The 20,360-nt window shown below is 47.4% G+C and overlaps 1 protein-coding gene across 2 annotated transcripts in view; it reads right to left on the reverse strand.

Moving 5' to 3' along the window:
* DOK5 (docking protein 5) overlaps window positions 1–20,360 on the reverse strand; it is a 152,030-nt gene that overhangs the window by 32,791 nt on the left and 98,879 nt on the right. For both annotated transcript variants that reach the window (XM_040248094.1, XM_040248095.1), the window contains exon 6: window positions 4,626–4,761. In XM_040248094.1, the coding sequence (XP_040104028.1) occupies window positions 4,626–4,761 (136 nt within the window). The remainder of the gene's footprint in view (window positions 1–4,625; window positions 4,762–20,360) is intronic.

Consider the following 20,360-nt stretch of genomic DNA (forward strand, 5'->3'; position numbering starts at 1 on the left):
AACTGTGACGTCATAAACGTGTGCTGCTCTGGGGCGCAGAGTTTGCGGCGTTGTCACCCAGCAACCGGAAGCGGGCACATGTAGAGACACAGGCAGGACTTCAGCCACAGGCCGGGAGCAAACGTGCAGAGAGGCGCCACCTGCGGCGGAGCCAGGGCGAGGGCAGGGACCTGGGAGAACTGCAGACCCCCTGCCGCCCAAAGCGGGGGCGTCTCCGATGCTGGCCACGTGGGCTGTGAGAGGTGCGTGACCTTTTCCCTTTCCAAGATGATACAGAAATCTGAGTTTTATGTGAAACATCTTAACTTTTAAGTGTCAGCCATTAATTTAGAATTTTTTGAATGGCTGTAAGCAGATCTCATGAAGGGCAAAGAAAACACGCCTGATTTTGAGAAAAAGCATGAAGTGGGGGTTGTCCCAGCACAGCTGCTCCAAATCTGAGCCCTGCTACTTCCAAGCTGGCGGCACTGGGCCTCTGATCCGAGGGTCATCGTGATGGTCAGAAAGCACACACAAAGCCCGCACACTGCTCTCTGTTGCAGAGCAGAGACACAGCACGTTTTCATCGTTATCACATCATAATGGTAATTATTCTAACTGTAATTCTTGGGCTCCAAAACCACTGCAGACAGTGACTGCAGCCATGAAATTAAAAGACACTCACTCCTTGAAAGTAAAGCCATGACAAACCTAGACAGCGTATTAAAAAGCAGAGACAGCATTTTGCCAGCAAAGGTCCATATAGCGAAAACTATAGTTTTTCCAGGAGTCTTGTATGGGATGTGAGAGTTGGACTATAAAGAGAGCTGAGCACCGAAGAACTGATGCTTTTGAATTGTGGTGTTGGAGAAGACTCTTGAGAGTCCCTTGGATAGCAAGGAGTATCAACCAATCAATCCTAATGGAAATCAACCCTGAAATGAATATTCATTGGAAGGACTGATGCTGAAGCTGAAGCTCCAACATGTTGGCCACCTGATGCGAAGAACTGACTCATTGGAAAAGACCCTGATGCTGGGAAAGATGGAGGGCAAGAGGAGAAAGAATCGAAAGAGGATGAGATGGATGGATGGCATCACTGACTCAATGGACATGAGTTTGAGCAGGCTCCAGGATATAGGGAAGGACAGGGCAGCCTGGCCTGCTGCCGTCCATGGGGTTGCAAAGAGCTGGACACACTGACTATAACTGTGACTAATGAAACTGTACCTGTATAAAGCCACATACATTATTATAATTTTAATAACTGTATCACAGCTGTAACTAATACAGTCGTAACTGTATTAGCTACCTCTGGCTATTGTGACAACTTGGGATGAAAACAACACAGACATAGCTACATGGATTTAGAGGCTGGAAGTCTGAAACAGGATTCTCTGGGGTAAACTCATGGTGTCCGCTGTCCTGGCCACTTTTGGAGGTTCCAGGAGAGTGTCCATTTCCTTCCTTATTCTAATTTCTAGAGGTCACCGGCAACCTTTGGGCCCAGTTCCTCTGCCTCCATGACCGTCAGGGCAGACTCTGCAAGCGCCTCTGCGTGCCTCTGCTTTCTCGGCCACGGCACTTCGGTCCAACCCCGACTCCTCATTTCCTTCTTACGGGGGCCTTGTGATAACACCGGGCCCACTGGAACGATCCTGCCCAATCTCCCATCTCAGGAGCCTTAACCGAATCACAGCTGCAAAGTCCCCTTTGCCATAGAAGACAATGCTCAAAGGCTCCAGGGAGTAAGATGTGGAAGATCCTCAGGGAGCCATCATTCAGCCTATCACAGTAATAACAGTAATGATAATAAAATAAAAATAATTATGATCATCTGACTCACATGTCTCTCCTTTATGACTTCCTGGATTCAGGGTCATAAGTCTGATTCAAACCATTCACACAAGGCTGCAATTTCAAACTGTCACGGGTAAAGCATTCTGTCTTGGGAGTTTTACAACAGCGGCAGCAAACTGCCATTTAGATTTAGGGTTAGGGCTGCCTAATGATATTAGCTTCACCATCTTTCGCCGTTTATGACCTTGACTATCTCAGAGATGCCAGCCAGTAGTGGCACAGTGACAATTCCTAGTCAAAATACACCCAATCTGCGGCCCCTCTCCCAGTGAGCAGAAAATGCAAGACTAACCGAAGTGTTATAGTATCATCCCACTTTGTTTCATTTTAGCACAGTATCTCTTGTCTCCCCTAATCAGAGATCAATTCAAGGATGTTGATTTTTAAGCATTCTGCAATCCCCAGTTTTAACTCGAGATTCAGATTCCATTTTGAAGTTTACTCACTTCCATTTAAAACAGGATGTTTTTACTTTTAAAACCACATTCATTTCATAGAGCTTGTTAAGCATACAGCAAATTAAGAGCAGACAACATTATATCACAGTTAAATTTGCAAAGGGATGATCTGAATGAATTGCTCATATTCCTGATTAATTTTTAGTGGAAGTAATGAGGCGGTTATAAATGGAAACACATGTGCGTGCAGAACCTCCCTTTTAAGTACAGACAGATTTATGCTAATTGATGGCTTTACAAAAAGGTAGTTTTAAGAAAAACCTTCTTCAGACATTTAAAGGCATCTTGAGTAGCTCACAGTTTTAATGCAGTGGCACATTGCCCTGTATGTTCAAAATGACTTGAATTCTTCCTTCTTTTCTTTCTTTTCTTCCTTCTTCCTTTTTCTTTCTATCCATCCATCCTTGCATTTATCCACCTCTACTGCAATATCCAGAATTGGGACGAATATGGGAAACTGGATGCCAAGACTCTATTAGTTCAGAAGGAACATTTCCACATGGTTGAGGGGGAAATCAGAAGAATATTTCATGATATGTGAAAATCAAGTGAACTTTGAACTTCACTGTCCATTAATATAAGTTTCCTTTGGAACACAGCCATGTCCACTTGAACCCACATGACCTATGCTTGCACTTGCTCTCCAACGGCACAGGAAAGAGCTGCAGCAGAGACCATCTTCATCCAGAAAGCCTGAAATATTACTATCTCAGCCTGTACTAAAGATTTGCTGATCCTAGCTCTAATATCCCGCATCACGGCACACATAAGTCATTTTGGAATAATCCCTGGCTGCTTTGGGACAGATCATATTACTGGCACGCTTTCCCCCTCTTTAAATCCAACCACCTCACATGGTTAAATCAGACTTTTCAAACTGCCCTAACCTTCCCATGCCAACCCAGTTCCTTTTGGTTCTGCAGATTTCTTTCCCAGGTGTGACTCTCTACGCGTGTGTTTGCAGTCACAATTCATGAGTTGCGTTATTTAACTGTGGCACATTCATCTCAGATTTTGTAAATTTACTGTTCCTAAAGAAGAAACTCATGAATCACAATTCTCCATATGAGGCACAGTCCCTGGGTGTCTCTGCACACTGATGACTATGAAGGTTTACCCCCTAGAGACAGCAAACACACGCTGTGGGCAGAATGAAGTCTGTATAGGTTTTCTTTGTCCTTCAAAGTATTACCGATTTTTGTTGTTGGTTTTAGCTGGGATTAACTTTCAACACTTATAAACTGGAAGATACTATACAGACTCAAAGTTTACTTGGAAAAAAAAAATCAAGAACTCTGCGACACAGAAACCATGACCTCATGTCCACAGCTGTCTGGTCGTGAGGTTTTAATATTTCCCCCGTTTCCTCTCAGCTCTCTTCTCTCACTTGCATTTTTTCTCTGACCACTGCTGACCTTTGAAATTACAACTTCTGTTACACTTGTAAGTATATATGGCCTTCTCTGATAGCTCAGTTGGTAAAGAATCTGCCTGCAATGCGGGAGACCTGGGTTTCATCCCTGGATTGGGAAAATCCCCTGGAGAAGGGAACGGTTACCCACGCCAGTGTTCTGGCCTGGAGAATTCCATGGACTGTGTATCGTTGGGGTCGCAAAGAGTCAGACACAACTGATCAACTTTCACTTTCAGAGGTAGATAACCCATGGAATTGTGTCTACAGATGTCCATACATAAGCCAAATGGATTTTAATGTGTATATATATATACACAGACTGTGATGGACTGAATATTGTGTCCCCAACCCCAAATTGACATGTTCAAACCTTAGCCCCCAACTGATGTTATTAGACAGTCAGGCATATGGCCAGGTCATGAGGGCAGAGCCCCCATGAACGGTATTAGCGCTCTTACAAGAGGGAACCCAGAGAGACCCCTCACCCCTTCTGCCATTTGCGACACAGAAAAAGACAGCCAGTTACAAACCAGGAAGTGGCCCCCAGAACCCGCCAGCACCCTGATCTCAGAATTCTCAGTCTCCCAGTGAGAACGAAATACTCTTGCTTTTTATAACTCACTCAGTGGACAGCATTCTGCTGCAGGAATGCTGATTAGACACAACACGTTACAAGGGAGTTACACACACGTTACATAGTGAGTAAGCAGATGACGAGCTGGCGGATGCTTCTTCTGCTCCCAAGTGACTTTCTGGAGCTTTCCGAGGATGCATGTCATCCGAGTAACACAGTGCTGAGTACAGGGGAAAGCACCTGCCACCCCAGAACACGGACCATATTTTCAGCACAGAGGCCGCAAGAGCATTCTGCCGCAGCGTGCACGGGGCTCGGGAGAAAGGGCTCCCAGACGTACCATGGAGTTCCTCACGCTCTGCAGCAGGCGCTGGTGCTGCTCCGCTATGGCCAGAGCAGCCGAGTGGACCTTCTGGTAGATGGCCTCCCCATCTCGCGTTTGAAAGACAAACAGCCCTTCACCAGTCTCACACATCCTGTGAAAACAAAGACAGAGGCCTTCTGAAAGCCAGCTTCTCCGAGCTCAATGCACCCAGAGCCTGGAACAACCCGACATCAGCTCCATTCGTTTTGCATGAGATCAGGATTGCTGTTCACATGTGCTGAACAGAGTTAACCGGAATCACAGTGTCTGACGAATTGTCATTAACACAGACACGCGGGCAGGGAGCCTGTCACTTCAGGCCAACGGGGCGCTGCCCCATGGTTTTTGTCCTGAAGGTTTTGTTGGAGGTTAATGAACAAATCGTTTCTGGGCTTTCAGTACAATCCCTCTGCTTCTCAAAACTGTCAAAGAGGACACCAGGGCAAGGCCTTCCCAGCACAGCTCACAACTCAGAGACTTACCAGAAACGGGGCCTTTCAGCTCAGAGGTGAGAAAGGGTTCTATGGCTCTCAGATTCTGACCTGATCCTCCTTACAGACAATGGCTTGCAGGACGATTTTATTTCTAAAATCAGCTCTGCTTTCCAAAATCATCGATCCAATTTTACTCCAGATTTTCACTCCATGTGATAAACCAAACGTAGCCAAGAGTATTTTAAACAGACATAACTTGAACTGATGTGTGGAATGTAAGAGAACCAGGGAACTCAAGGAAAGGTAGGTGGGTTTCATCATTAATGTTAGGAACTAAGAGGGGAATCATCTCTGCCTCAGGCTGTTAAAGAACAGAAATGAACTGCACTGATAAGGAAGACTGGTACATACAATTAGACCAGAAACCAGCATGTTTTAACTACTAATACGTGTGCGTGTATGTCTGTGTTTTCCAAGTGAGCTGAGTCGCTCAGCTGTGTCCGACTCATTGCAACCCTTTGGACTGCAGCCTGCCAGGCTCCTCTGTCCATGGGATTCCCAGGCAAGAACACTGGAATGAGTTGCCATCTTCCTTCGTCAGGGGATCCTCCCAACCCAGGGATGGAACCCACGTCTCCTGAGTCTCCTGTACTGCAAGAACACGCATGTACATATGTGTACACACACACACATGAAATACACATATAGACAGAGATATGGGCATACATAATTAATCAATGTATTTAATTATTCTAAATATTTTTGAAGACTTGGATAATTTTCAAAAGGATTTTCTTTTTACAGCACAGTTCTGATTTTAATTATATATATCCACAGTAAACCAAGAGGTTGTTTTTGTTTGTTTTAAAGAACACTATTCAATTATTACATTGTTTACAATTATTAATAATTAGTTATTCTAAGACACAATCCCTCTCCTTCCACCTCTGAAACTCTTACTGAAAACTGGATATTGGCCTGACTGCCTGAGTTTTGCTCACATCTAGAGATTCACATCAAAAGAACTTTTTAACACAGCATGGAAACCAAACCAATTTTCAACCCAAACTACCGTTAATGATTTTATCTATTCCAGTCTATGCAATTAGTGCAGTAAAACAGGAAGATTTATCCTTATCTAATTATCTACAGTTGGCTCAATATCTTGGCCATATGGCAGTTTTCAGCATGTATAACATAGAGTATGTTAATTGGCTTGAATTTTGCTAGTATGGACCATGTAAGAAGAAAGAGAAAAACTAGAAGGCTCTTTCAACAAACTAACATAAAAACTAGCTTATGAGGTTGATTGTGTGATTTTAATTGTCATTTTAATTCAAAGAATTAAAAACTAAAATTCAAAGCATTTTTGCGCAAGTCTTGTTTTGTTCCTGAAGACGTCCTAAAATACTTCCCTCCTCAGCTGTCCACTCTTTACTGGACCCACCACAGAAATGTGACTCTGTTACTTGGCACTCAGTTCTGCAAGGTTTTCATTTTTTTTCACACTTCTTTTTTTCCACCAAATATGGAAATATAACTTGTAAGGAGGAGGGTGACCTCAGTCGACTATTTAAGAAAAAGAAGTGGCCTTCTGTTTCTTTGAGGGCAGAGGTCATCATTTAGTTACTTACTTAGATGTCAACCTTGATTTCAGGAAGTATGAAGGTTCCTGTTAACTGGGAAACACTTACAGGATGATTGACTCATCTAATAGCAAACCTGCAACTGTATTTCTAAAACTTGATGATCTAGTGACTTCAAGGTTTGTAACTGCAGCCCACAGTAACGGGGTTTAGACCGTGACCAAATACTCCGGCTGACCTATTTAGTCTATCACCTAGGTGCCATCTAGCTATCTATTCACCTATCAACTTATAAAATGTTGATGTTTTCTCTTCTGCTCTTGATACTAGTGGTGAAGTGCTTAATTCATATTATGACTCACTGATAGGCGAGAACTCTGAAAAAAACACTCTTCCATCCAATGTCTGCTTTTGGTTGACGTCATGAGTCTACCACAACCGTCCTTTGGTGACATTTGATTCAATGATTACTGTGATCAGAAATGAAGGGAATCCAGAGAGCATCAAGTATTCCTGAAAGTCACGGGCTTTCCCTGCCTTCACCTGAGGATCTGAAAGACACACACACTCACACACACACACACACACACTCACTTATACACACACACTGACCACTTACAGAAAGTAACAGAGGAGTGACAACCTTAGATCCCCTCCGGGTTTAGACAGAGAACGTGAATGGATGGAGACAGAGCCTCCCACAGCACAGAGCTTCACAGACAGTCAGGCACTTACACAGGAAATGCGAGCCCAGTGCAGCCACACTGAAGAGAAACCAGAGTCTGATCATTTAAGAGAAACCAGAAAGCTTGAATTTTTATAGGAAATAATCTGAATTTTTAATGTTGCTACTTTTTCCATTTTCTTTAAGCTGTGGAGGTCAAAATGCCATTTAAGGACCGTATCTGGCCAGGAGGCCACCCGTTTGCATTAAGGGGACGAAAACGCACTAAAGGCCTCTAAACAGGTCAGAAATTAGGCCTTTGGTTTGCACTCATTCATCCACACATTCAAAGGCATATGGCCTTAGTGGGGCAGCGTGGCCCAGAAAGTGTGGATAATGAACAAAAACTGACCTCAGAGGCTCCTCCATGGGTCTCTGCAAACCTCCACCCACAAGCTCGTTTATTTCGTTCACACACTGCCCTCAACCCAACAGATTTGTTCGGCGCTGTTTCATAAGCAGCTTTACGATGCATTAAAAATGTTGCTGGGGGCCTTCAGTAAAATAATGGGCCAACTCCCCAAGGCAAGTCAGAAGAAAATGGGGGGCGGGGGGGAAGAAAGGAAAGGAAGTCAAAAGAAAAGTACAGCAAAAGAGAGATGGTTTTACACAACCTCGTACGGCAGAGCGTGCCTCACCCAAGACGGGGCAAAGATGCTCTGGGTCACCGGCCGCAGACCTGCAAATGCCCAGGTGTGGACTACTAACAGTCCCGACTCCTCTCTCTCTCTACCTGCTGGCCGTGACGGCGGGCACTTTAGCTAATGTCCCAGATGCCCCAGCACTCTTTCCTGATGGCCATACACTAACAGAAGCCAGCTGACAGACACCCAGAGAAAGGAAAATCAGGAGTTTAAGTGGGACCTTCTTCTGTCCTTCGAGAGGATAAAGATTTGGGTACAAGAGCACCATATCCGCACAGGTGCACTCAGAGCTTTGACGTCCTCAGTAGCTGCGCTGCCTAAAAGCCACGTGTGCCACTCCAAACCGTGGATTATGTGACTGGTTAAGAACCCATCGAAAAACCAAGAGCTCAGAAAGTACTGGGAAATTCATTCCTTCATACACACGATAAGTACGTATCAAGGCTGTGGGAAGAAGAGGCGTGGCAGAGGTAAAGACCTGGGCTCCAGCCTACCCAGCTGGGGTTGCCCCTTACCAGCTTTGAGGCCTGGGACGTGTCCGTAAACCTCCCCAAGCCTGCGCTGCCCATCTGAAAAATAAATATGATGGCAACTGTCACCTAAATTCATTACGAGCATTAGATGCGACACACAGAACGCAGAGCACATCTTCGGATAGCGAGAATGGGAGCTCCACGTGGGCAGAGGCTGCTTTCTGACTTACTCACCGCTTTTCCACCAGGACCCAGCACAGGCCTTGGCCTATATCTGGTGCCCGATAAATGACCGTAAGGGGCTTCCCTGGCAGCTCAGCGGTAAAGGATCTGCCTGCCAAGCGGGAGACTCAGGCTCGATCCCTGCGTCAGGAAGGTCCCCTGGAGAAGGGAACGGCAACCCATTCCAGTCTTCTTGCTGGGAAATCCCACAGGCAGTGGAGCCTGGTGGGTACAGTCCACGGGGTCGCAAAAGAGTCAGACACGACTTAGCGACTGAGCAGAGAACAAACTCACTGTAGAAGAGGTGAGGAGACAGCAGGCAGGGCTGGGAGAGGAGTTACTGGGAGCCTGACCCGGGCTTCCTCGACACATGGGATCAGCCTGCGAGACACAAGGTACGCCACTCAGGCTTCTGAGCAGGGGACAGCTCTGTGGACATCAATACACAGCTTTCATTTGCTTGTCAGACCTCTGTATCTCCTACTGAATTTTTTAAATCACCTCATTTTTTTTCTCTTAAACAAACATGTTGCAAATGGGATGATCAAATCCATATCATGAACCAAGAGGCTCTGCCACAGATTGAGTAGACATGAGCATAAACGCGATGAAACGTTCTGATTCGGGCCTCGGTCCAAGACGCAAGCTGAGCGCCTGCTCACTTTGCAGTCACGAGTCAGCGGCATCTCAGTCTCCGCGACCCCATGGGCTGCAGCACGCCAGGCCTCCCTGTCCGCCTCTATCTCCCGGAGTTTGCTCAAACCCATGTCCACTGAGTTGGAGACACTAACGATCTCATCCTCTGCCAGCCCCTTCTCCTTTTGCTTCAATCTTTCCAGCGTCAGTGCCTTGCCCCGTGACTTGGCTTTTCCCATCAGGTGGCCAAAGCAGCACAGCGTCGGTCCTTCCAGCGAACAGTCAGGGCTGATTTCCTTTAGGTGGACTGGTCTGTATTCCCTCTCAGTAACACAGGTAAATTAGAAACTGTCAGAAGATGCACTGTCTTAAGACATGTGGCATGAACTGTGTTACTTCTCCCTTTACTAATAAGGGGAAGAGTTTAGGTGTTTGTTATTAAGGAAAAAGAAAAAAAGACAGCAGGCAACCCACTGAAATGTTTCTCTATAATTTAATCAAAACTGTAACTGAGAAGAACATACCTCATCCCTGGAAGAGTCACATTCAGTTAACGCGATGTCTCCACCGCCTAAAATCGCCTCACACCGCGGGGAGGTACTCATGCAGCTTGCAGAGCCCTGCTCCGTCCCAGCTCCCTCGATGCTGGGAACTTGGGCGAGTTCTCTGGCCTCTTGAAGCCAGCCTCATGATTCTAACGTGAGTAATAAATGCACCCAAACTTCAGAGGGCGGTGGGAAGTCTTATTTTATATTTAGGAAAGGACCTGAATCAAGTAAACATTTAATTAGGGTTGGGTGTTGTTACTTGAGCTCTTTAAAACGTGAAAGCCAACGAGGACGAGGTTCTCGGGAAAACGTCACGAGCCAGACACAACCACAGCCCAGAGGGAAACGCAGGTGACCGAACCCCGGCACAACAGTGAGGACGTGGGAGTCGGGTGCCTGGGAAAGGCGGGCGTGCGGCGGGGGGCAGTCACCCGAGGCTCACGGCGCCCGGCAGCACAGCAGTGCAAACCGCTTGCTTGGGAACAGAATCATGAACTCGGGGAGATGAAGTTTCCCTTTAAGGAGAGAATCCACTTTCACTGAATAAAATCTATTATGATAGGGGGTTTCCCTGGTGGCTCAGTGGTAAAGAAACTGCCTGCCAAGGCAGGAGACGTGGAATCGGAAGTCTGATCCCTGATCCAACAAGATCCCACAGGCCTCGGAGCAAACAGGCCCATGTGCCACAACTGCTGAGCCTGTGCTCCAGAGCCCGGGACCCGCAGCTGCTAAACCCTCGTGTCGCTGAAGCCCCTGTGCTCCAGAGCCCGTGCTCCGCACAAGAGAAGCCCCCACGATGAGCAGCCTGGCCACCACTAGAGAGGAGCCCCTGCTCACCCAGCTAGAGGAGGTCCGAGCAGCAGGGAAGACCCAGCATGGCCAAAAACAAATAAATAAATTAAAAAAAAGATGATCCTTAGAAGAAACCCCACAGCGACGACGGGAAGTATCGTGCGTTTTGTTTCTCCAGCTCCAGGAAGCTCCGGGTGCCCGTCCTGAAGTGTCAGCCACAGCTTAACAACCGAGCGGTCGGGATGAAGACAGAGGCCCCAACCCCCGGAGCACGTTGTCCTGTGGTTCGTCTTCAGTGTCACCAGAGTTTCTGTGACCAGACAGACCCCTTACACACACAGAAACGATCAGGATCGCTTTTCAGATACACGTCCTAAGCCTCCCGTGTGTGGGCTCGAAGGTTTGCGGGGGAGAAAACGAACTATCCAAAGCCACACAACACGGCTAGAATAAGAGAGCGTGGTAGCTTATTACTCGCCTCTGTTCTTAAACATTTAACGTGTAAACACAGTCAAAGGAAGATGATGACTTTTCCTTCCTGCTTTGCTTTCTCACACGAAGCCAAGACCTCGATCTAAGTCCTCTCAAGGATGCATTTTGCCTCATCCTCTGGATACAGCAGTTTATAAGGGGCTGGTGGGAAGTGAAATGCTAGTCTCAGTTTTTAAAGTCAAAGGTCATGCGGTGGTGTTCAGCCGGTCAGTCATGTTCGACTCTTTGTGACCCCATGGACTGCAGCACATGCGGCTTCCCCATCCTTCACTATCTCCCAGAGTTTGCTCAAACCCATGTCCATTGAGTCAGTGAGGCCATCCAGCCATCTCATCCTCTGTCGTCCCATTCTCTCGCCTTCAATCTTTCCCAGCATCAGGGTCTTTTCCGATGAGTCAGCTCTTCGCATCAGGTGGCCAAGGGACTGGAGCCTCAGCTTTAGCATCAGTCCTTCTGATGAATATTCAGGGTTGATTTCTTTAGGATGGACTGGTCTGATCTTGCAGTCCAAGGCACTCTCAAGAGTCTTCTCCAGGTATTAGCTTTACTAATACCTGATGGGCTGAGTACAGGGCCACTGTTGAACACGGCTTGATGATAACGTGTCCAAAACTGAAGCATTGTCAGCCTACCTCCACAGACCCCACTTTGGCAAGCTTTGCAGTTTTAGCTGCTTTTGGGGGGTCATGAACTCCTCCATTTTCCCCCTAACGCACATCCAACCAGTGATTAAGTTTCTTGGGCTTTAGCTTGAAAACGCTTAAGCCCACTTTCACTCACTGCTACCAGAGTCGTCACAGCCGCACTGCCCCCTCCCCTGAGCATCGCCATGAAGCTCCTCTGACTGGCTTTAGTCAGAGTCTAGCCTAAAAGAAACGAAACCAGACCAGGTCACCTCCGTGCTCAACACTCCCCGTGTAGCCGAGAACTTACCATTGCTTAGTCGCTAAGTCAGGTCTGACTCTCTGGGACCCACGGGCTGCAGCATGCCAGTCCTCCCTGTCCTTCACTATCTCCTGGAGTTTGCTCAAACTCACGTCCATTGGTCCACTGAGTCGGTGATGCCATCCAGCCAACTCATCCTGCCCTGCTTTCCCAAGTCAAGAATTTAATCTTGTCCAAAAAGAGTTCTGGTCTTTACCAAGGGTTCCTGGGAGGTCAGGGGTTTTGCTTGCCTGGGGTTCTTGACCAAGCAAAGAGCAACACTGTGGTTTAGAATGAGCTTTGGGTCACCTGGCATCTGAGCATCTGGAGCTGGAGATCTCCACCTGTGAAATCGACTCAATCCACCGTGCGGGCGACGGAGGCCCAGTAAACCCTCGGACGCTGCGGGCTGGGGAGCATCCCTGGCTGGCAGCGCTCCGTGTGAACGTCACGCGCTGAGAACGGGAAACATCGCCCGCTTCCTCGGCTCCCCACCACCTGCCCGTCCTCGCCTGGCTGATGTTAGTCTGTATCCATCTCTGTAATGAAGTGTGAGTTTCATAGCTTTCAGTGAATTCTGAGTCATTCTAGCAAATGGTTCCACCTTTGTGGTATGGGAACCCCTGAACTTGAAATCGGCATAGGAAGAGAGACAGGTCTCGGGGACCATGTCTTCAGACTGTGCAGCCCCCAGCGGCTCCCACGTGACTAGGACCAACAGCCAGACTCTTGTCCGTGGCCCCCGAGCCCCACAGGGCCTGGGCCTGCCACGTCTCTGCCTCCGTCACACGGCGCTTCCCTTCCACCTGTTCTGCTCCGGCCGCCTGGCTCTGCTCTACACACTCGCGACACGCACGTCCCCCTCGGCACCTCCTACTCGTGCCAGAATCCTCTCCCGTCAGATTCCACATGGCTCACTCCCTCACCCCTTTCAGGCCTTTACTCATACATCACTGACCGAGCAAAGCCAGTCCTCTCACTCTTTTTAAACCTGAGCCCTCCTCTGGCACTTTCCATCACCTTATTTTTCATATGGGACTTACATGTCCTGACATCTATTTTACTTTTTCTTAATGTTTGCTATTGCTTGTACCTCCTCTCCTCTAGAGAGTGCGTTTCATAACTGAAGGTCCATTTTATTCACTGCTACATCCATGCTGTTTGGAACCACACTAGCTCTTAGGGTGCACTCAGGGAATGTGTGATGAAAGAAGGAAGGTTCACTTTCGCCAGCCTTTACTAGAATTCTGAGCACTGCCACATATAGAGTGCTCGCATATACTAGTGGGCCATCGCCTATGACAGAATGGTCTCACCACACACATGGCCAACGGGGGAAAATGCCTGTAAAAAATGCCCAACATCACTAACCATCAGGGAAACGAAACCCCCAATGAAATACAATCTCATACCTGTGAGAATGGCTACTGTGAAAAAGACAAGTGATGATAAGGATGTGGAGAAAAGGAAATCCGTGGGCACTGCTGGTGGGCATTTAAATTGGGACGGCCACTGTGAGACATGGTATGGTGCTTCTTCAAAAACCAGAGTTGCCAAAAGGTCCAGCAATTCCACTTCTGGCATATTTCCAGAGGAAATAAAGTCGCTATCTCGGAGAAATGTCAGCACGCCCATGCTCACTGCAGCGTTGTTTACAATGGCTGAGATGCGGAAATCACCGGAGAGTCCACTGACGCGTGAGTGGACAAGAAACCACACACGGGAATACCACTGAGTCGCAGAAAAGAGAAGGAAGTCCTGCCGGTCGCGACAGCGCGGAGGGACCGTGAGGGCATTATGCCAAGTGAAACAGGTCAGAGCGAGAGAGACAAATACTGCGTGATCTCACTGATATGTAGAATCGTAAAAAAGCCAAACCCACAGGCACCGCGAATAGAAAGGCGGTTACCAGGGGCTGGGGCAGAGGAAAACAGGGGGTGTCGGTCTAGGGGTCTAGACTTCCAGCTGGAAGGTAAATTCTGGAGATCTAGTGTACAGCGTGGGGACCACCATTGGAAACACTGTATTGCATACCTGGAAGACAGCAGATCTTAAGTGTTCTCACCACAAAAAAGGGGATTATATGAGGCTGAAATGGAGCAGGACCCTATGGTCCCTGCCTCCAACCTCCAGCCATGCCCTCTGCCTGCCTTCAGTCTGTGAGAAACCTTAGTCAAAGAACATGTTTAATCAGAAAAGTGAGAAATGCCGAAACACAGGAAAACAGTGAAAGGAGACTAGCTAGTAACAGCGCAGTCATTAGCCATCGAGGACCTCTAGCTCTTCCTCCAGGGCTGTGCGTGGTAGCCTGAGCCATCCTGTGAGCCCTATGACAGATTCCAAAACCCCAGGGGGAGGAGTTAACTTCTTGATGACCGGACTGTGCCTAGGACAGGAGAGGCCACAGCAGAGAACCGGCCACAAATAAACGGGAGCAAACGGACCCTGGAACCGGAGATGAACTGGGAAACAGCCAAGACGCTGCTGGTCAGACCACCGATGACCAACAAGAAGGCGCCCCCGCCGCTCGGCACGGCCCCCCCACCAGCTCTGTCTGTCAAAGCTCTCACCCTGCTCGTCAGCGGGGGCTGGACAGGCGTCCACCACCCTCACCGCCCCCCACAGCTGCCGGCATCTGAAATACAGCAGCCTTTCCTTTCCACCAGCCTGGCCTGTCTGTTGGCTTTTGAGCAGCAAGCAGCCGGACCCCGCACGTACACTCTTTCGGTAGCTGGGGGATGACGGTGTTAAGGAACCTTATCATGGTGACCCTTCCGCAATACATACATGAATCAAATCACCATCGTGTACATCTTAGACTTAAATGATGTTCCATGTCATTGATGCCTGAATAAAGCTAGATGAATGAGTAAATACAAATACACCTTACATTTTTTTTAAAGATGGCCACAAGACAGGAGGCATTGATGAGTGTCTAATTTCTTTTTCCAAAGATCATAAGAAAGTCATCCTTTCCTTTAGGGATTTCATATGCTAAAACCACAGAAGTTCAGAGGTAAAGGGGACTTGGTTAAGCGTCTTACGGTGGCCTTGCCTGTGTTCATACCGGAATACATAGCACAGCGTCTGGCAGAGAACAGACGTGCAATCATGAACGATGTACTAAAGACGAGGATTGAAGAGGTCACTTCCTGGAGTACAAAGGGGACTCTCCCTTCCGGTTGCACACGTGCCTCCACGCAAGGAATGCTTATAACGCATGTCACTTTCATAATTACAGTTACTTTTTAGATCAATGCCAATGAGGAAACAACGGCCATGTAAGTACAGCTGTAGCTTCTGTTTGCTTTCAGAAGAATTCCGCTTCTTCTGAGCAAGACTGTGTGGGATCAAGCATATTCGTATACTTTCTAGTGGCCTATGTGGGGTCCCCTGATGGCTCAGTGGTGACGAGTCCACCTGCCAGAGCACGAGATGCGGGTCTGATCCCCGGATCAGGAAGATCCCCTGGGGAAGGAAACGGCCAGCCACTCCAGTATTCTTGCCTGGGAAACCCCATGGACAGAGGAGCTTGGAGGGCTACAGGCCACATGGTCACGAAGAGTCGGACACGACTTAGCAACTAGGCAACAATGGCCTATGTGAGAAAAGAATTTTAAAAAGTGGATACATGCATGTATTTATAGCAGACGCCCCTTGCTATACACCTGAAACTGACATTGTAAATCACCTATATTCCAAAAAAAACACAAACTTAACAGTTCTCTAGTCAACATAGTAGGAAATACGGACTACGTTTTATTTGCTAATTTGCTTTCAATCCTTTAGTAAGAATGAATACTTGCTCTATAAAATATTTAAAAGTGAGAGATTACTAAGTAGCTTAGAATCAAGAAGACAAGAGAATACCCAAAGATTTATATTAGAATAACGGTCCTTTTTTTACCTTAAACTCATCAATTAAAGGAAGATAAAATTTTCTTCTTCAATGAAATGTTAAATAGTCTCTTGAAACAGACTGATTTACCAATTAGTATTGTTTTCAGAGTGATATACAGAAGACACAGATGACTTCTTTTCCAAGACTGTTCAGATGCCTTTACATCCAAAAAAGCCTTTTTCACCAATTTGTGCACTCCATTTAAGGAAAAGAATGGGTCTCTGCAATGTCAATTTTCACATGTTCTTGGCATACTTCAAAGTTTCTCTTAAAACGATGTCAAAAGCACAAGCGAGACATTCCTCGGCTGGTAGAGAGAGGTGCCCAGGGGTGGTAATCATCCATGGTGTCCCACCACACATCACCTGATCTCCCCCAATCCTTGCAGACGCTGAACCCAGGGCGTCCATTTAAATCAGTCAGGAGGTGGGATGGGGCCTGACGCTAATGCGTGGGAACTGGGCAGCCAGCTGTGAAATTCACAGGGAAACTGACTGGGCACCTGGCACCATGCTTCAGACAGTAATGTTTAAAGAACAGTTCCATGGGGACGTCACTGCAGTTACAACTTCACGTCGACTGGATCTTCCCGTAAAAAACCTGCCAGTCTGATCTGCTGCACTGATGTTTCAGGGCTTCCAAGGGGAAAGAAACAAATAGAAGCCTAGAAAATACTCAAAAATAAAATAGGCAATGTGTCCCTTTCCCTGCCTCCTACCCTCCCCATAAGCTAATTGTTCTTTATCTCTGGGGGCAATGAGCAGCAATTAATTGTGCAATTGCACTTTATTATAGACTATAGATTATATATCAACTCTGGATTTCTTCTTAAAAAAAAGAAAAAACCACAGAGGAATTGGTTAGATTTGCCTACATTGGGAAAGAGAGGGATAAGCGGAATCTAAAAGCCTCTTAACAGCCTTTGGTCGAGATACTGCAGCGCAGGAGAGATGGATGGCCTGACTGTAAGCGCCGCACTCGGAGCCGAAGGGCAGACAGGAGGCTCCAGAGTCAGACCAAGAGGATTTACGCATGAGTGCTGGTTATACAGTGTGCCTTCTCTTCCTGAGCTCTGTAGAGTTCATTAAGAACTAGGCTGCGAAAGCGTCAGTCGCTCAGTCACGTCCGATTCTTTGCAACCCCACAGACCGCAGCCCGCCAGGCTCCCCTGTCCATGGGACTTTCCAGGCAAGAACGCTGTTGTACCCATTTCCTTCTCCAGGGGGTCTTCCGGACCCACAGACTAACCCAGGCCTTCTGCACCGCAGGCAGAATCTCTGCTCTCTGAGCCACCGGGGAAGTCTAAGAACTCGGCTAGAGGGCATATACGTAACTCATGCCTGATTCACGTTGTTGTACAGCAGAAACCAACTCAATGGTAAAGCAATTATCCTCTGATTAAAAATGAATTTTACATAATTATTTAAGAGAAAGAACTAGGCTAACCTAGTAGAGCTGGGACACTTAGCCTTCCTAGGAATCTTAGGGTTGGGGAGTAAGAAGACCTGAGTGTCTTTCTGAATCCACCTTTTACTCACTGCTCTGAGGTGCCTTCGGATCAGCTGCACAGATGCCCAAGCTTCCTCTTAGGATGCGAATAGTAATATCCCCTGGTTTATACGACAGCAAATGACTTAAATGAGATGGTGCATATGATATGTTTAACACAACAACTTTCTTACAGCAGTTAAGTGAACGTGTTAGTTGCTCAGTTGCGTCCGTCTCTCTGTGACCCCGAACCCAGATCTCCCGCACTGCAGGCAGACTGCCAACCATCTGAGCCACAGGGAAGCCCCTTCCTTAGGGTTAGGGCTCAATAAATATCACTGATCGTCTCAGTGGTTGACATGCCTGCTAGAACACGGACCTGACGATTCTTTGTTGCCGGGGGTTGTTCTCTACGGGTTAGGCTGTGACAATTACAAATGCCTCCAGACGCTGCCAAGGCATAGAGTGTCCTTTGGGGGCAAAATCAGCCCCTGGTTGAGAACCCCTGTCCTGTGTCTCAGCACCATTATGAGTGATGTTGCTAATTACAGTAAAATAGCTGTCTTTCTTTAATTGCTTTGAGCAATAATTAAATACTCTGTTGGACAGATTTTGTTAAGATTTTTTTTTTAAACTTCACGGGTCTTCCGAGAGTGTCAGCACCTCCTTCCGGCTTTGCGAGAACCGCACCATTCTATCTGTACCCTGCGAGCTTCCACAAAGTCCTCAGAGCAGTTCCTGACACGGAGTCAACACCTGATAAGAGCCCACTTCTCTTCTGTTGGCTGATGGGCTGAGAAGATCCCAAGGCTCCTGGAGGACCCGCGTGGAGTCAGGGTGACGCCATCTAGGAGGAACGGGACTGTGAGATACAACCTAGGGGCTCATCTGGCCTCCGGGTCAGCCCAAGCCTGAAGCCAGCCGCACCACCTGCAGTGGCTCTGAGGGCCAGTGGCTCTCTCTTCTCTTTGCATCCCTTAGGGCTGACACAATTGCCTGGCACCTGCCAGGCGTTACACAGGCGTCTGTCTATGCACCTTTGTTAATCTTCACAGTCACCTCGTGAGAGACAGAATATTACACTCATTTCACAGGTGGCTGATGGAAGCGCAGAGTTAGCTCATACACTCAAGGTCCCACGACCAGTATGAGATTAACTCTCATTTCATGTCCTCCGACTCCCAGCCTAGCTTATTACACACACCCCATTGTCAATCTTGGTGCCTCAAAATGGGCCATCCAACAGGAATAACACTTAGTTTCAACTCGAACACAGGTTCTGTCCAGACGGAGCAGAATTCTGCCTGAGGTCTTTGGGAAGGTCTTTGGTCTAGGACACACGCCTGTGTCCTAGAGGGGAATGCTGTGATGTCTTTTCAGACGCATGCTGGATATGTGAAAACCACCTGCCTGGGGAGACTTAACTCCTGTTCACCTATCAATGTAAGACAAGGAGGAAATTATCTTAGTTAATATGAAACTGCCTTGTTTTGAACACATCCAAAAATAGCCAAGGGAAAAAATTATCTTCACTAATAAAGCAAAGCAGATACGAAATCTTCCCCCTTGGGGGAACATGAATGAGTTTATTACTGAGCATCTTGATGGTGACTATCAAAATCCACCTAATTTGAGTTTCAGGCAAAATATAAAATGGTAATATCCCCTTGCATTTAATACTGTCTGGATCCTGCAAACCCAGTCCTGCTCCACAACTTATTGCAACAAAACCTCAAAGACACTATTTACTAGAAGCCCAGCACCTTCTGGGCCACCTATATGCATCACTGCTTTCACCTACAACCACCCCAGAAGGAAGTTAATCCTTAGATAAACCTAAAGGGGAAGTTAAACACTTCGTCAACAACTAACAGTAACACAACACACATAATCACACACACACAACAGTCAACAGCTAATAAAAAACAGAGATGAGACTCCATTGCTGGCTTTCAAGACGGAGAAGGGGACTATGAACCGAAGCGCGCGGGCAGCTCCAGAAGGTGCAGACGGCACAAGAAGGCAGGAAGCTCCGTCCTGCAACCACGTGGAGCTGAACGCAGCCCACAGCCTGAATGAGGCTCAAAGCAGGTTTATCCCCAGAACTGGAGAAAATTCTTGCTTTTGTGAATCGTAGAGCAAAGAGCCAGCTGAGCCATGCTGTGTCTCGACTTCCGACCTAATAAACGGCTGTGACTTTTAAGTAAAAAAATACATATAAATAAGTCAATAGCTGTTTAAAGAAAAAGAATAGAGATCAGACCCTAGGGTTTCTCTGACTCCCAAACCAGGGCCCTTATGCACGCAGCACACTGTGTGAGAAAGGGGTCAGGTCCTGAGAGCACAGTCCCAGCACCCGGCCCTCTGATCGTCCATCCGGTCTCGTTTGCACAGCCCTACAAAGCACGACCACTGAACAAGAATCTGTTCAAACTCCACACACATCCCAGGTCCCTACAACATCTGAGGCACAGCACCGTGGGGGTGAGCTGTAGGTGCTACAGTGTCTAACCACTGGAGTTCCTCCACCCCAAAGAACAGAACACAGAGAGATGAAAGCCATGAACAGGAGCGCTTTCATGCCGAGTCAGTGGTAACAGCCGTGGCCAGAGACAACCGGGACACTTTTGACACTCGCGTCCTCCTGTGTCCTCCTTCCCTCCACCGCTTCCTGCACTCAAGCTCCATGTTCTCTTCCCACATCCACACTGGCCACCTCTGCCCTGTTACTTACAAAATGTGAACACGCTTACACAACACACACAACCACACACACACAACCACACACTACCATACACACAACACACACACAATAACACAATAACATACACACACACAATAACACAC

The sequence above is a fragment of the Oryx dammah genome, unplaced genomic scaffold (assembly GCF_014754425.2).
Source record: "Oryx dammah isolate SB20612 unplaced genomic scaffold, SCBI_Odam_1.1 HiC_scaffold_10, whole genome shotgun sequence".
NCBI lineage: Eukaryota > Metazoa > Chordata > Mammalia > Artiodactyla > Bovidae > Oryx > Oryx dammah.